We start from the raw sequence: 18,809 nt of genomic DNA on the forward strand, positions 1-18,809 counted from the left end.
CTTGCCTCGACGTGCTGCCGTCCTTCTTTGGACTGACAGTATAACGGGACCGCGAGGTTAACTTTCTTTGTTTTATTCTGTGAGAGTTTTCGGAAGAGACGTTAACGGGTTCGTGGGAACAGTTTGTGTGTTTGTTTTTCTTTTTCTCGCTGTCGATGTTCCTAGAAACGAAGAGAAACAGAAATGGTCATCTGTATGTGGCATACCAGATGACCCAATCATGTGTGATTTGTCGCGAGGAGGTCTGGGAGGAGTAACCGAGCCCCTCAGGCGCTTTCTGGATGTCTCAGTGATGCTCGGCACTTTCGGCTCTTCCGAGTTGCTACACAAGGTCCAATGTAAATAGCTGGTACATACTATGTATATAAAGTCTAGTTGTCTCGAAGTACAAACGGCGTCCCATCTCTGATGGAAGAGGAGCAAAGACGACTGCGGCAGCTGGTGAAGATAAGTTTCTGTCCCATGTAGACCGGGAAAAAGGTCGTAGTTTAGAGGGACTGTGAAACGATTTTGACGATTTTGTACAAGCGTACCGAGTCGTTAGGGTAGGTCCTTCTGATCATTAATTGACGCATCTAAGTGCTCCGCGTAAAACGTGCAATTTATTATAAGGTATTAAAGATGCACATCGCGGCCGATCGTAGCACATCGCTCGGTTGAATTTTCAGCCGCCCCTACCCATTTGACGTCATTGACCCCAATGACGTTAGTAGGGCGAGCTATCCGATTGGCTGCCTAGGGCGTGTCATCAATAATTTTCTGACTTTATGGTGAACAAATGTTGTTCGTAATAGTTTTAATTTTTGTTAATTTGTTTCTATAAAAAGAAAGTAACAGAAAGAGAATGCACGAGAACAATTTCTCATGCAACAAAGAGGTGAGGCGTGCACACAGGACACAAGAGTTGAGAAGTGCACAGCACGAACACCGACTATCAGTCGGCGTTCGATAGTCGGCGTTGGTCTTGTCCACTTCTCTACTCTTGTGTCCTGTCTGCACGCCTCACCTCCTTTTTGCATAATGAGTCCTTACCAACTAGCTCAGCTTTCTGTCGTTCTAAACAATTTAGCTCGGGTGCTCCTATCTAAATACATGTAAAAGGAGAATTCGTTTTTCTCGGCAACCAGTGCATCAAATTTGACGCGGTTTGTTGCATTTAAAAGAAAAACTTAAAATCTAGTGACTGTTGGTTTCGAATGTTCGATTTATGTCGTCAATTTTTTATTAAAAATTGGCAAATTCGCAAATTTTCAGAAAATGAAACTATCAAATTTACAACTCTGTAACTCAGCAAGAAAAACAGATATCGCAATTCCGTGAATTGTACCTAATAGCACATCTAAAGCAGACAAATTTGACATCTTACACATGAATCTCAAAAAATTTCTTAATATGTAATTACAACTATTGCATAACCCTCGTATACAACGTAACAAATTCACGTAAGATGTAAAATGACAAATCAAATTTGTCCGCTTTGAATGATCTAATGGATGCCGTTTACAGGACCGCGATATCTGTTCTTGATGCAGAGCTATTAGTTTGTAAACTTCGTGATTCTATTTTTTTTCAAACTTTTGAATTATTGAAAATCTGTTTTACAAAATTCAAACCTTAAATCGAAATTCCGCTTCCAACCGACTCTAGAACTTAACTTTCTCTCAAATTCAACAGATTTCATTAAAATCGGTCCAGGGGTTATTTCAGAAAAACGTTTTTGCGTTTTTACATGTATTTGAATAGGCCGCGTCGGAGTTGGGCCCGAGCTAAAGCTTCTTCTTAAGCACTCTCGGTACACAGGTAGCGTCGTCTGCTTCTGTTACAACGTGCTCCATTTTGACAAGAGCTCCGCGGTCTCAGTCTTTTCGGGAGCACCATGATTCGACTTTGTTGCGTTCTGGGCTGTAAATGCAGCGACTGACAATATGTCAAGCTGCGACATCGTGTCTTTCTTCAAGGCAGCGCGCGAGCGAAATGGCTGCAGAGCATCCGACTGTCACTATCCGATCGGCGCCAGGATTTGCGCGTTTGCGGCCGTCAATTTACACCCGAGGAATTACTACGATCATAAGGTTTCGCGAGTCCGGTATTCGGATAAACGCAAGCGCAAAGTGATTGGCCCTAGCCCTTTGACCATGCCGTTTCATGGGATGAGCAGAAGTGCAAACGTGATTGGTATGCATCACACCGTGGTCTGCATGGTGCATCTACCTGGTGGCACAGAGCTCGATGATACCATAATAGCAGTAACTAAGTGTATTCTTCTTTGCTGCTGGTGGAAATATTCCGCAGGATCGCAATCGATAACACGTTTTTTTTTGTAAATGTCTAAAATGTTTTGCACTTGGTTAGAGCAATATTAGCTCTTTGTTTGGATGGTTAAGCTCTGCGCCACCAGGTGGCTGGACTGTGTAGACCGATCAAGCCGCTCACGTACGTCTACGCTAAATCTCAATCAGTTTGAGTTTATGCCTCCACCGTTCCGTCGAAATGCCCAGCTCGCCTGTGGTTACCGGAATACCAGACACGTTCGGCGCTGCGACAGAATGCTCGCAACGCACGCTGCTTCGATAGATCTCGCTCGGTGTCGACTGCCAAGCAGTTGGCGGAGAGGTTGGAGAGGCTTCGCGAGCTCGCTCCTAGAGAACCGGAAGTAGACGACACGACGTGCATGACGCACAGCCAGTGAAGGCGGAGCTCAACCCTGATCACTGGGCGAACGACTTGAGGAGAAAATGCATGACTATGGAGGAGGTTAATTTGTAATGGTCCGTAGCTCTATTAAATAATTTGAGACGCTTCACACAAATTGTGGTGCGAATGATTAACTTTATCTATACCCTACGCGTCTATAAAATTTGTCCGAACCCTTTCAGAGGCCTTTCAGAAGTTCCCCCGAAGCTTGAGAGGTAGGAAAGAAAATTTAGTGTCTCATTGACTGATGACGGAACAGACCCTGAGCAGAGTTTGAGTTTGCCCTTCAAGTGACCTATTACAAATCCAAATGTATACCGCAACTACTTACGGTGCCTAGGCATAAAGCGGCGTCAGGAACTCACTTGGAGACCTTGATATCTCGATGCAGCAGACCCCTTAGGTGCATGTGCTCCAGCGCGAGGATGAGCTGCGCCATGACAATACGACACTCCTCGGTGGGCAGGTACACCGCTTTATCCACGACTCGCATGAGATCTGCCCCGCATATATACTCCATCACGGTTACGTAGGCGTCCTGAAAAAGTCGCAGTTTCGCCCGAAAGGCGAAGCATCGATTGCGGCAGCAAATCAGTAGACAGCTGTACGAAGTACGCGTAGTAGATTTATCCGCCGTATCAACTAGTAAACATTTGTTTACTAACTAAAGTGACAAGCATGGTGCCATGCACGCACAGTAAATCCAAACACATCTAAACAGCGCAGACACACTCTGTCAAAACGCTGGTGTGAGGAAGAGCAGCAGCAGCAGCGAGCGAATTGACCTACGTGCTGCGTCTCGCTCCAACGCGAACGAAGCGCCGAGAACACAGCGCACACGAAGCTATGAGTCGTCGGCGCTCCTAGGCTCTGCACGTATCGCACATCGCTTCCAGATAGGGCCCGCGCCGCACTGCGGCTCACTACTCATCGCAGATCGCTTTCAAGTCCGCGCGGTCGCGCGCAGGCGCGTTATACGCAGCTGCCAGCGGAGAACGCCCCTTGCGCGCGCGAGATCAACCTACTATACTCGGCTCATACTCGCACGCTGTCACTAGCACCTACAACATACTGCGCGTGGCAACGGTGTTATTGTGCTTGGACTTTATTAGGGACATCATGGCGACGCCGACGATGGCGGAAATGCGCCTGGGGTATCGTATAATTGTTATCGCAATAAAACAGAACAAACTGGCTGCGGCTTAGATCAGCTAACTCTGGATATGCAAAGCGAATGCTTGGTTTCGCGTGGTTAAGTCTTGGTTTCACGTGGTTAACTTTTCATTTAGCTGTAATTATTATACTTAGGCAAACAATCATCGTTAAGCCAGGTATGACGGCTGTGCGTAGGTAAGTGGCTAGATATGACTGCGATTAGGCTTGTGTAAACACGCATCGTTCGACGGTGCGACGCCTGTTGTGCCACAGGGAAAGCACAAGTGCTAGACCTGCAAAGAGACGCCGCGAACATGCGCAGCGTCGAAGCACAAACGGGCAGGGCGTGAACGCGGTCGCTACATTGAACTCGACAGTGCTACGCCTGTTGTACTTTGGGCCCTCTACATGCCGGCCGATATCCGAGGGGTGGTCAGACGCTGCTTGGCGATGACGGCTGAAAGCCTCCCGCTACCGCGCAACGCTTAGAGAAGACGGCCCGGCCGGCCTCGCGCTCATCCATGGCCAAGCTCGCACTGGCTACGGCGCTCAAGCGGAGAGCGCATGCGCCAAGTCGGCGGCTGCGGCGGAGCTCAGCGCGGCGAGTCACGTGATCCGTTGCCAAGGCTACGGCGCAGCTGTGGTCAAATGAAGGGCAAATTGCAGGCGATGGCGAAACTCGGCTCGACGCGGTTAGTAAAGTATAAACCCCATGCAAGCGATCTTGCACGCGACAGCGACAAGCAACGCGATGGAGATGGCTGTCGCGTTCGCTCGTCGCCTACAAGTTGTACCCCATGCGAGCGATGACTTCGAGCGACGTCTCCTCAGTGCTGCCGGTATGAGGGCAGCAATATAGGCACCGAAACTAGCATGACGCGTGCTTTATTAACTTAAGTTGATGTGTTTTACTGTAAAAAGCAGCATAAAATATTTCTGAAAGTTTTGCAGTAGGTTCTTATCCTTGCACTTATAAAAATTCAATCATTTGCTCGTTCCGTGCGACGATCGGAAGTACTTGAGTTATGTACATCCAGTTCCGGCTTCCCGCTATTGGCTAGTCGCTCATAGCACTTCCGGGAGACGAGCGACGAATTCTAGATTTGCTGAACCGAGCGATCGCGCGACAAGACCGAGCAATCTGTTCACGCGACGGCGCGATCCGTCGCTCGAAACCGTCGCTCGCCACTGTCGCGCACAGAATCGCGCTCATGGGGTTTAGCCTTAAAGCTTTCGCTTTAAAATTCCGTCAGATCCCGTCTACGGCGATTGTCTATTGGTACCTTCGACTGGTCGCCTCCATTCTCAAAATCAGAGCTCAGCAGATCTGGCGTTCCTCGAACTCAGAATCGGAGAAGAAGCAGACAAGCCATGCATATTATCGGAGGAGGAAATGACAGAGGCGAAACCACGTGGATACAGGAAACGTTCGATTTCGCCTACATAGCCGAAGCTCCCGGCACTGCCGGGAAAAACAGCTGACGCGCCGGTGGGATGAGCGATTGAAAAGAGCCATCCGAGCGCAAGACACACCCGCTTTCGACCAGTCCAAGATGCCATAAGTCAAGCTCAAACGCCATATTACCGGTACTGTTCCGCGACTGAGACGAGTGACGGCTGATAGAGCGACAAATCGCTGTCGCACGAGCAGATTGCTCGTTCTTGTCGCTCGATCGCTTAGTTCTGGAAGAAAAAGTCGCAGTTTCGACCAACAAGCGAAGCATTAGTTGCGATAGCAAATTAGTAGGCAGCTATACGAAGTAAGGATAGTAGTTTCATCAGCCGTTAAACTTGTAAACATTCGCTTACTAACCAAATTAACAAGAATGGTGTCACACGCGCACAAGCAAACATGAGCAGAACTCGCTCAATGACCGCGGAACTCGCTCCCAAAACGGTGGAGTGAGCGAGCGCGGCAGCAGTAGCGAGCGAATTCACCTTCATGCTGTCGCTCGCCTCAACAAGAACTAAACGACTAAAATACAGCGCACACGAAGCTATCAGCATGTAGTACACTGTCTCCATCGCAGATCGCTTTCAAGATAGGGCCGAGCGGTCGCGGGCGGCTGCGCCTTACGCAGCAGCCACTGGAGCAGAAGCCACCCCTCACCCTTAGTGCCTTGCGCGCGACGAAAGACGGCGCGCTTCCTCCCTGCTTCCCTACCTTGTGCGCGCGAGACTGAGCCACCGTCGTCTTCTCACCCTTGTATGCTTTCACTCGCACATACGGCACGCGGCAACGATGCTATGACGGCGATGCTAGAATATGACGGCGACGCCGACAGCAGAAATACACGCCTGTAGTGTCCATATAATTGCTATTGCAATAATACGGAGGTAGTCGCTCGTCGTCCGGAAATGCTACGAGAGACTAGCCAATAGCGCGAAACCGGAACAGGATGTACAAAATTCTCGTACTACCGGTTGTCGCACGGAACGAGCACACGATCAAATTTTGATACGTGCAAAAAAAAGTTTAATATACCTAACGAAACACCTTCAGACATATCTTAATGCTGCTCTTTACAGCAAAAGAAAAAAAAATTCGCAGTTCCGCCCGAAAGGCGAAGCACCGATTGCGATAACAAATTAGTGATAGCTGTACGAAGTAAGGATAGTAGTATTATCGCCCGTATAAACTTGTAAACATTCGCTTACTTACTAAATTAACAATGATAGAATGAATATGTGAGCTTGACTCAACGAGGACGTAGAAACAGACACACAGAGACAGCGCTTTCTTCGTGTGTCTACTTCTTTCTACGTCATTCTTCAGTCGCGCTTACACATTCTATCATGGATTCAAACCAACTAGCCTGTCAACGTGTTTTAACAAAATTACCCAGCACGGTGTCCCTCGCGCACAGGTAAACATGAACACATCTCGCTCGATAAGCGTGGAAACTCGCTGTGGAAATTCTGGAGTGAGGAATCGCGGAAGCAGCAAGCGAATTGACATTCATGCATGTCTCGCTTCAGCGCGAACGCAACGTCGAAAGCGGAGGGCATACGAAGATACCGGCACAACCCGCACCCTGCAAACATAGGAGATCACATTGAAGATGAGGCGCACGTGGGCGTGTACTTTAGCCGCGTCGCAGATCGCTTTGAAGACACACGAGCGCCGGCAACGCGTCCCTACGGCGTCCGCCACAGCGTCTACTACTGCTAGTAACAGCGCAAAATGTACACAAGGGACGAGACAAGAAGACACCATCGTCCCTTGTCTACATTTTGCGCTGTTACTAGCAGGATGGAAAACCAACAAGCCCAAGCTGCTATTCTAGCGTCTAATACGGCGTTCGCGATTCGCGTGGCCAACGCCGTAGAAGACGCCGCGGTTGTCTGCACTCTGTACGGAGAGGCCGGCGAGGAGGACAACGAGGCACCGTAGCCAGGCCCCGCACACTCTCAAGTTCAACAAATGGCCACAGAGGGCGAAAAATCAATCGAGGCGCGTTTCAGCGTAAGCGCGTAAGTGGAGCTACTGTAATCTGGTCGAATACTTTAATTTGTGCTTTCTCTGCTAGGGGCGCTGAACATGCTGAATGTTTTACTTTACACAAACCATTGACATAAACAATCGAGGTGTCTAAGGATGCTTTTTTACCTCAGGCAAATAGGCAGTTGATTTTTTTTAAATTTGATTGTTGAAGCAGCTTTTTAGTCATAGCGTCAAGGTTTTTGTACTTGATTAACCACCGACAGCCGACAGCCTATTGGTATCGATGTGTTTTCCTGGCCGTTGGCGTTCGAATACTACGGCGGTAAAACATTTTCGAAAGGATGCTGGTTTCGTCTGCGAGTCACTACATAGACTTGCTGTAAAGAGGTCTACTCTTGGCAAAAAATAGTGCCTCATTTTGTTTAGGCGTTGATTATCATAATGAATGCGGCGGAGGTTGAGGGAGTACGCTTGAAGGTACGTTTTTATGCCGTTGATCTCCATAACACCGTAAGTACGCAAACCGATGTCACAGAACACTCGATGCATCATTGTGTGTTCTCCGTCATCGCTTGTTTGCTGTACGCCTACTAATTCTTCATTTCTTCACTTACAGTATGTCGTTCCGTCTGCTGTAATGCGCATTTGCAAAACCAATACCTTTGATAAGACGCAGTGGTTATCATAATTTCACTTCACATGTATTAAGCTGGCACATATGGTTCAGATACAGATACCTGTATGCGGACTTGCACGACGTCGATGCGGAGATTAGGATAATTATGACACCCGTAAGGAAGAGGCAGCTGACGGCCGTAAGCTGTTGCGTTCTTTCCGCCAAACTACCCGGCCTGGTAGTGCTGTAAAGATGCTGTATAAAAGTGACACGCGGTGACAGGGAAATTATTATACTTAGCAGCCGACCATACGTTTTGTAGCTTAGGTCTTCTTTCTTGTGCGTTTGTGCTACCCTTATTAATGAGCCATTTCTTGACTATGTTCTTGACTATGTAACCGCGTTTGTGTGGATGCGTAGACGTGTGCTTTTCGTTGTACTTGTAAACTGCAAATAAAATATTTTCAGGCTTACTCAATCTTTGGTGTCGTGAGCGTTTATTCCAGTCGAGGCCATCGTGCCACCTGGAAACCGCATTCTGTCAGTAGCCCTACACGAAATGCAACAGCTGGAGCGCGGCGGCACAACTCGGGGTAACGGCGGCGTAATAAACGAAAAACCGCTCGGGATGCCCTTAAAAGTCAGTTGAGGGTGTGCCTTAACTCGATATGACTCAGTGCTACATGTATTCTGCTGCGCCTCGATCGTGCTCCCGCCAGTTTGGTTGCTGTGTGGCAAACGTAGCGCCTACATACATATGTAGGCGTTACGTTTGCCACACAGCAACTAAACTCGCGGGAGCACGATCAAGGCGCAGCAGCCAGAAACCCAGTAAAGCCACAGAACACCTGGTAAACTGTGCAAAACCCCGTTTCCGTTTCCTGTTGTACAGCGCCACCCGTGGTCGCATACTTTAGTTCACGACGCCACCGCTACGCTTATTTCCGTAGCACTGTGGAAGGTACAGTTTCCCTTCTCTAAGTTTGTATAGGTGTTCTGTGCCGTAGCCGCCGCCGGAGAAGAACGGCCCTCCTCCCTCGCCTCACCCCCCTGCCTCGCGTGCAGCAGCAGAAGGCACGCATCCGGGCCGCGTTCCTCACTCGCGCAATCGAGATTGAACTCCCACGCTTTCACTCATACGGAACATCACGGCAACGGCGACGGCAGAAATGCGCCTGGAGGGTCCATATAATTGCTGTTGCAATAAATACTTAAATCATTAGACCATGCATGCTTCACGTCATGCGTATTTGCTGCCCTCATACCGGCAACACTGGGGAGATGTCGCTTAAGGTTATCGCTCGCGTGTGGTTTGACTTGTGGGCGACGAGTGGACGCGACAGCCATCTCCATCGCGTCGGTTGTCGGCATCGCACGTAGGATCGCTTACATAGGGTTTATACGTCACGCGAAAGAATTCGCACGAGAAGATACTTTATTTGACTTCAATTACCGCTGATGGAAGGGCGTGTGATGCTGCGTCCATTTTGACGCTTTTGTAGCCGAGCGCATTGACTGTCTCGGCAGGCCTTCTAAGCCTGCAGGCCGCGCAAGCGCCGTCTTTACCAGGACAGCGCGAAGGCAGATCGTGTACACAATACTTGCAGTTTCTGTATAGTTGCTAGCACAATAAACAATTTTGTCCTTGAGTAATAAATTCGTGAGAGGGAAATTGGACGCAGGCGATACCTTCACACCTTGTGCCATGCAGCAAGTCTACACGGAACACTTGCTGCATTGTACGTTGATATCATGTCTGCATTGATATCACTATAGCACCGCTCCTTCAGCGGTTAAGCAAGCTGACAGGTGCACCGATAAGCCGCGCCGGACGTTAGTTAGCGCGAAAATGATCGTGCCAAATCCCTGGATGTTGATGCGCATCATCTTCATGACCTTTGTTTAAAAAAACGTTTGTTTTGAAGCCAGCGGCTGGATGCTAGCAGCGAGGCCCAGATGTGGATTCACACGCGCCTGGTCATGCTGCACCGAATGGCGCCGCAGGCACGCATGGTGGCGGCACGTCATTAACTGCACCAGACTTGGCGGACATGGTATAAAACGCGTACTTAAGCCTGTTTCACATGATGCGATTTTCGTCGCACCGGAAGTGCGATTTCCGTCGTTTGCGATGAAAATCGCAGTCGCAGTGCCGACCCCCCGATTTTCGGCTGCGACCAACCGGTTGGTCGCACAGTCGCACCGTCGCACCGATCGCTGCGATTTTCCGTCGAAATTGCGCGGAGAGCTGTCAACGGAGCTATTTCGCCGGTTTGTTTTGGAAAATGGCGTCTCGCACGACAAGTGCAATGCGCGGAGAAGTGGGTTGTCGAATTCGGTACGTACGCGAAGGGAGAATAAAAACTTGTACCGCAGATTGCATTCTCCGATTGCTATGCGTTTGTTGACACGCTACACAGCAAATGAAGCGCATTTTCACGTTTGCTTCGTACGCCTTTGCGAGTTGTCAGTGCTAGGAGGTGTTCGATCCCCAGCAGACGACGAGGTCGTTACAATTTTCTTTTGTTGAGTAGCATGCAAAAATCGCGCTTACGGAGCAGCTTGAATTATTTTAACCTCGGCAAGGGCAAATGACAAGACAGCAAAGTATCCGAAGTTTCAACGTTGCGCTGAACGCGGTACCGTTCAGTTGCATTTTCTTGTCGGTTTTCGAGCACGAATTTCCCGATGCATCTTGAAAGCTTATCTTGCCTCTTATGAAATTTGATAGAGCAAAAGTGTAGGCTATCGTAATGAATTCGCTACTATAGCATTAAATCCGTGGCTTGAATAAAATATTACATGCACGTTAAGTTGCACCTCTTCTCCGGAGAATTTTTTTTTCTTGCACAGAAACCAATAAACATTGACTATGTTGCGGACTTTGCATCCTTACTGCATCTGTATGAACACTTGCTCTGCAAGGTAATTAAGTGTACAGCTAGTAGATTAAGTAAATTGCTTGCTATAGTGGCACAGTGACAACGTACCCTCCTGCACAATTATGTAGAACTCGTGCAACAATGCGAAAAGCAGGCAAACGGCCTGTTCTTGTGGGGATAAAGCAGTATAAAACGACACGCTGAAGAAAAGTAAATCAAAACTGTGCAGTGAAGTCAGCCAGTACTAGCAGTTCTTGCACGTTCACAGCTGATCGAGTGTGCAGAAACATTCATGCCTTACATGTTTCTAGTAAGTTTCTAATAAGTTTGTGATCACATATGTTAGTGTGTAAACCCATATAACGATATCCACTGCGATTACTGTCTTTATAAGTAATGAAATACCATGCTACTTGCAAGAACATATATCACCTGAGGATTTTAGATCAAATTTCTGCATTTCAGCTATACACAATATTTGGTTTATTCAATAAAAGACCACAAACTGGGCTTTCTTGCAATGACAAACTTATTCCAAACTTCACTTACATACAGGCAAGAAAAAATATTATAGACAGAAATATTGTTCAATTTGTTCACCTGCCCCACTGTGGCTATAGCATTCTGCTGCTAACACAAGGTGAGGGATTGATTTGCCAGCCATGGAAGTCGCATTTCGATGGGAGTCATAGGTGAGAAAAAAAGCTCTTGCACTTAGATTTAGTTCATCACCTTTTATTGAATCCTTACACTTCAAAATACTATTGCATAGGGGGGGCATGCTTATGCAAAATCTAACACCAATAGAAAGCAAAGGGCAGAATTGTAAAACAACCATCTTTCGTGATAATTCGAGTGTGTAAATAGTCATTGCATCAATATGTATTGTTCAACAGCACTGCACAAATAAGCATGATCAGGTATAGCAAGTACTCTGTCAGGAAGCTGGTTCTACAGATGTATAAATGTCAAGGCATGAATGCTCACACGTCGCACACATGGCACAAAGAAAACCTTTTTCAAGAGTTGTCCCTTCTGGCAGATATGAGTGGGCCATAAGCAGCAGAAACTTTATTGCAGGACATTGTGTAATACCGCTTATGAAAGGATGAAGAGAGTGAAGAGGCTTTTAACAGCAGTACCTCATGCTGCTCTAATAAGAGGAACGATGAGCAAAAACATTTCTGGTAGAGCACTTAAACAGTAACTTTCTGAAAGACAGAAAATTCCAGGTGAGAGTTGGAGGTACATTTGGCCCACACACACCAACAACACGGGCGTACTACAAGAAACACTACAGCCTATGGTGTATTACAGTCTATGGGAAAGCTATCTTATACAGAAATCAAGAATGATGCAACAAGCCCTCGACAACACTGCATACTTTCTTGGCCAGTCTGGCCTCTCGCTTTCTGATAAGTCAGCTCATATCGACGTCGGAAAAAAAAGAAAGACTAGAATCAAGGACTACCCCAGATTGCACATTGTGATCCACATAGCTGGGCAAATATGCCCGCAAGTCAACATCCACAAATCCTCAGCTAGTGTAAGCTCATGACGGCAGAGCCAGCACGTGGGTGAAACAATTATGCAATGCCTGGACGCAACTTCCACACCTGGTGAAAAGAATAATCTCGAAATAATGGGGGTGGACAAGTGGATACTATAGAAAATCGCAGATGCTGTGCTTGTGTCCAAGGTATGGTACGGTATGAATTACCAGCAGCACACAAAAAAGACAACTCATCGAATAGAGGCATCGGGTAGTAATAACAGGTCTTTCCAACTGTACCATGCTTGAAGACCTCTATGAGAAAGAGCTAACGAACAAGCACCTATACAGAGTAGAGTTGCAGCCTGCAGCACAAATTCTTTGTCTCAAGAGCTCAGAACCTCGTCCCAAGATACTATGCCAGCTAGCATATGAGATGCAAATACAACTACCCCTCCCTTCAAAACACAACCTCGGGAGTACCTGAACTTGAAACACAACAGGCCCATATCGTGGAATACGGGGGCAAACAATTAGGCCAGGAGACTATACGCAACTGCCAAACACACAGAGGAGGTTGCTAATCATGAAGATGCAAGCAAACATAAGGCATATATAGTACACTGATCTGGCAATAGCAGTGTAACAGTTGTATGACACTACATAAAACTAAACCCCATATAAGTGAGTACCATTCCAGGTCATCCTACACCTAGAAAGGCTGAACTGAAAGCAATCAAAGCAGCACTTGTAGTGCAGATTACACCCTGCACAACACCCTGCATGGATTCACCAGAAACTGTCTGGGCCTGCACATCACACAAGATTGTCAGGAAAATCAGGAAATTGACACGCGACTTGCAAGCACATGGCCAAAAATTAAATTACAGGATACATAGCCATGCAGATATTCCAGGGCACAAGCGGGCTTATTATAAGCCTGACATAATAACTGAAAACTAGATGAGTTTGTGTGTATTCATTATTAACTAAAGTGCAACAGATAGACAACAGACAAGAACGAAGCACTCTGTGTGTTCACTTCGTTCCTGTCTATCGCATTTCTGTTGCACTATAGTTAATGAATTCATAAGGCTGCACAGGATAAGAATGATACCTCTGCCCAAGGGCCCGATCTCACATCCAAATCCATGCGCGCGCACGCGCACACACACACACACACACACACACACACACACACACACACACACACACACACACACACACACACACACACACACACACACACACACACACACACACAAATGTTGCAAGAGTGCATAGCACGAAGCAGTATCAACAGGATGACACTAGATATGGATGAGGACTAACTTTCAACTCAGGTTCATTTGTACAAATGTGGCGAGTTATATAAATTACCAGAAAAAAAAAGGACGATGAGCAAAACGAGAACAAGGTGAAAGCAGGAGCCAACGTTTCTACAAGTGGACTTGTCTTCAAGGTCCACGTGTGGAAACGTTGGCTCCTACTTTCACCTTGTTCTCATGTTGCTCATCGTCTTGAATTTCCATCTCCTGCCTTCCCCGAGTTTTCCCCAGAAAAAGAAAGACATTTTTGAAGGATAGATAAAAATTGGTACCTGATGCAGCCAAACATAAATAAATATGCTACAGAAAGAAAATACAGAAAAATTCCAAGTGCAGGAAAAAATCATTACAATTGCCAATCCTGCATGCCAGCACCTTTCAAGAAACACTGTTGTTATTCCAGTAGACAGACTGACTGCTTGCTTATACAAGCACATTCTTCCAGTTCCATGCCATTGGGAAAAAAATGAGTTTCCTGGAAGGTAGCCACATGCACACTTGGTGATCGCAATATTTTTTTTTTTCTTGGACTTGTACATATATATATGTATTTTCTCCCTTTCCTGCTTTTATGTTTGGTTTCATCAAGCACTAGTCTTTATCAGGTTGTATTGCTGTACTACTTTGTGGTAACCTTTATAGATCACTGCATTTTCAGAATAAACCTTTTAATTAGAAGTTAGCGTACCCTGTTCTTACTGCTTCACACTGTACATTCTTGCTACATTGGCCAAATAAAAGATTTTATAAGGTATCATGAGGGCCACTAAAGTGACTTGTTGCAGTCTAAAAAAAAAACGAATAGCCTGGCTGCAAATGGCACCAGAGAACACATAGGACAAACAAGGAAACTCGAGATGATCTAACAAGCAAAAGGTTAATGTACACACTGAGTAAATGCTTTCTGACAAGCAATAGACAACATACACAAAAAAGAGAAGCAAAAATTCATGTGGGTTTCCTGACAAGAAATGCATCCATTTCTAATGGAGGCCGTGCTGACAAGATTAACCCAGCATTTTTAGATCTACAGCTTCCGTAATTTCTCTAGGCAGCCGATCTGCACAGAATGCTAGCTTCTTCCTCTACAATGCACGCTCAGATGCGGAGAGTGCATTGTAGAGGAAGAAGCTAGCATTCTGTGGAGATCGGCTGCCTAGAGAAATTATGGATGCTGTAGATGCAAACACACTGGGAGAATCTTGTGTCAGCATGGCCGCTGTTACACTTTCAGAGATGGATGCGTTTCCTGTTGGGATCTGTATGGACACGCATCAGATCTTGCTTCTGCTTTTTGTGTAAATTCGATTTATTGCTTGTCGACCAGCATTTACTCGGCATGTTCAATAAACTTTCATTTGTTAATACACCTCATGATTGTCTTGGTCTCTAGCAGAAAGGTTTTCATTCTTTTTACAGTGAAGCTGTATATGCCTAGGCGAAACACTCATGGTCCGATCCCAAAAACCCTAGTGTAGGGGTATGAGCCATTGTTTAAGGGGGTGGGAGCCATTGCATTCGTCTTGCATAATGGACGGAGACATTTCTTGTTGGGTAGACATAGAAATGCTTATGCATTTCAAACATACATTTATTTGCGTATTATTGCAGGGAAGGGACACAGAGGGGGATGGGGTTAAGACAAGATCATGATGTCATTATTATCTCACAGCAAAGGTGTGGTGGGCCATTGGCTAGACCGATAGTGACGTCGTTTCTCTCTAGCAGCAGAGCGTGCGTGCAGCAGTCTCTCTCCGACTTCCCTATAGGTTCAAAATGTGTCCCTGTATTTAATTAAATGAAATGTGCAGCCCCAGTGTGCCACTTCGTAACTACAGTGCATAACTGAGTCATAAACGTTATGATTAACGCATTACGAAACACAAGTGTGTAACATAATTCAGAAAGGCTTTAATGGACTCGCTGGATTAACACAATGAACCACTCATTGCACTTTCCATGATGGTGATCTTGCAAAGTGCAATGCGTGGCATTCCACATACACAATGTGATAAACCCAAGCCAAACATGTGCATAACCTCATTAAGAAACACAGACATAACCACTAATATAGAAAGACTTGAATAAACCATTGGAATTAACCCAGTGATAAACACCGGGGCTGCACATTTCAGCTTTGCTGGTTTACCATCTGTACATGGTGCATGGGCAGTAACTTTTTCTGTTATTGTTTGTTAAGTATTGTATAATGTTGTGCCAGTAAAACACATTGGGCTAGTTGGTGCAATGTATTGGTATTGCTTTTCTTGCTGGTTTTTTTCTTAATGTTGTGCCCTTCTTCCTTTTGTAACAACTTTTTTATTCCCCCTTGCATAATACTTCAACCTTGCAGCCTGCGAGGTATATAAATAAATAAGTACATAAGCACGTCATTCATTCATCTGCATACACCTTGCACCATTCCTTGCTCATCAAACGTCACTGCGTTGACATCTCGCAGCGTGCATCTACATTAACTGCCGTTTGCGTTTCGGTATGGCTTGTGAACAGTGTAATGCATAAAGATTACATGACATTAAGGTTGTGACCTATGCGGTGCATAAGCAAACCTTGGAAAAGATGAGATGTTGGATTGTTGAAAATAAGACAAATTGTATATGTTGCAGTTAGTTTAAGAGCATTTAATTGACCTCTTGACAAAAACTTCACTTTGCATAGATTCCAACACGTACACTGAATCTGCAGTTTGCTTTTTTGCTTATTAATGCAGTCGTTACTGCATGGCCACATTGTAGATTTGAAAACAAAGTGAAATAAATTTGTTTGTTGCAATATAACAATATGTGTAGATCACTGCGATTGTAACACCAGAACTTGATACAAACATGCACACTATAGGATGCAGACAAATGCTCAGGACAAATTTCAGAATGTTTGTATCCTGATACTTATGAAAGTGAATGGTTTCATTCCATGGCTGTCAATGAGAGGGAGAGAGAAAACTTAATTGTGTTCGTGGAACGAAAACGCATTGATAAGCTTAGACATATAGTCATTGCTTAGCACTTTCGAAATGAATAATTATAGCTTGCTATCGACATTGAAGCAGCCATTCGACAGCAAGAAAAGGAATCAGTTTTTCCAGCTCTGAACACTGAATTGCAGGAAATGCAAGCAGGCATAAAATTCTGCCGACATAACCTGTTTAGGAATACCAAATTGGAATAAACATTGAGGCTTGCATTTGTACTTTCTCTGGCTGAGCAATTTAGTTTGAAATGACTCCCATAAGCATGTCGTAACAATGTTGATCTAATACAGGTTAAATGCATGACTAGCTTAAGAAATCTGGATGATTGCTATAAATCACAGTGAAGAAACTATAATATCTAATAACATTAATAATATAATAATAATATTTATTTCCACAAAACAGGCTAACCGTGAGAGGCGTGCGAGGCTGAGCAGAAAGCTGCAAAATTCTACGGCAAGTGCGCCTGCCGTGGGCCTACGATTCTGCATTATGAATAGCGCGTATTGATATGGTCTTGTTAAAAGTTCCGAGTATACTACCAGCGCGAGACACGGTACAACAAAGTGGACGAGAAGCGTGTCTTTTAGAATGCTATGTTACAACGTACAGGTTTCTACAAAAGTGACGGTAACTGCTCGAAACATTTGATGCGTCGGCTTTTGCGCCTTTAGAAATATTTAGAGAGGGCTCCGATATATATATTCGCAGCGCAAGCACGGCGATGGACGAACCAGGCTAGCGCTAAGGTTGAATTTCACAACACAATTTTCATTCCACGTCGTAATCACACAGATCGTTTGAGGCTTCGTTCAGGGGCACACGCGGGCGTTCGGGTTGGTGCTTCTCGTTGCGTTTGGCGTAAGAATATGGCTAGGAGCAGGCACCACATATGCGCAATGACGGGCAATATACACGCGTCATTTCTCCAGAAGCTAACGCCGAGCACGGGTAGCGCGAGGATCTTGTTGGGCTGACACGACAACTTCGTGGCAGCTGAATTCCGAATACTGCATATGCGGTGAGGGTAGCTATATGAACTTGTCGATAGGTAATCTTGTAGATTGTTGTAGCGCAGGCAGAACGAAACGGTCATAGAAGGTAGATAAGACAACACACAGCGCTGAATATAGAATAAAGAATCGCTGAACCACCTGCGAACAGCTGTTTACGTGCGCGATGTCGTACTGAACTACAGAAACCGCCGTCGCGCACTCCAAGACAAATCTTATCTAACGTTTTTAAATTAGTAAGCGTACATATTATTTGCTTATAATCAATATAAGTCAATAGTATTATAGCGTAAATGTTTTATTCACTACAATAAAATAATTATGCAGCGTGTGCCACGAAACCTGGCAGTAAGCAACCCTGGGCGTCGCACCAGTCGCATTGTTGAAATCGCAATCATGTGAAATGAGCCCTCTAAAAATCGCACTGCGACGCGTGCGACAGCACCGATTTTCGTCGTTGCAGTCGCAGCATGTGAAACAGCCTTTACACTACAGGCGTTATTCGCCGACCTTGTCAAGACGTACCACAATAGCGGCGACATTCGAGCGCGCCGTATGCGCCGCTCTGCGCCATCGCCTGAATTGTAGGTAGGCGAGTTGGTTGCGCTACACGGACCGCTTAGTGCTACAATGCACTGAGAGCACAAGTAATGAGCTCGCTCGCCGACTGCATTTCCTCGCTGCTCGAAATAGTGCGCAATTGTGCATAGCAATAAACAGCGCTCACGCGTGTGCAGTAGCAGGCGTAGTACTTGACCAGGAAGGGGCACCTGATGATGGAGGCAACCACCTTGTCGATGCAGGCCTGTTTGTGCCTCTGGAAGCGGTCGCACGCCACTAGCTTGATCGTGCAGACCATGTTTGTCGGCTTGTAAGCCGCTTTGTAGACGGCGCTGCGGAACAAGTTGCGTGTGGCTGAGGCGTCTGACGCGCGAGAACAATGCTCGTCATGCACGCGCCTGCGACATTTAAGGATAAGTTGTCGGTCCCGTTTACACGGCCACGTCAATTCCTACAGCGTCGTTCTTCCATTGTTTTGTAACAATTACGTCATGCCAACGTTTGATCGCTTCCTCGAAATAATTGATTTAGTCCAGCTGCTTCGTGAGGCTAAGGAACACTTGTTCGGGGGTGTTTGCAAGATCTGACAAAAGCATGCGGACCTCATACTCTGAGCGCTCTAGAATTGGAC

At 46.1% G+C, this 18,809-nt stretch overlaps 1 protein-coding gene across 1 annotated transcript in view; it reads right to left on the reverse strand.

The window, feature by feature from the left end:
• LOC142558586 (uncharacterized) overlaps window positions 1-18,476 on the reverse strand; it is a 316,322-nt gene extending 297,846 nt beyond the window's left edge. Inside the window, exons 1-2 of the mRNA XM_075670717.1 lie at window positions 18,345-18,476; window positions 3,060-3,232 (exon numbers count right to left, since the gene is read on the reverse strand). Coding sequence (XP_075526832.1) covers window positions 3,060-3,232; window positions 18,345-18,476 — 305 coding nt within the window. The remainder of the gene's footprint in view (window positions 1-3,059; window positions 3,233-18,344) is intronic.
• Window positions 18,477-18,809: the final 333 nt, after the last annotated feature.

The sequence above is a fragment of the Dermacentor variabilis genome, chromosome 9, assembly GCF_050947875.1.
Source record: "Dermacentor variabilis isolate Ectoservices chromosome 9, ASM5094787v1, whole genome shotgun sequence".
NCBI lineage: Eukaryota > Metazoa > Arthropoda > Arachnida > Ixodida > Ixodidae > Dermacentor > Dermacentor variabilis.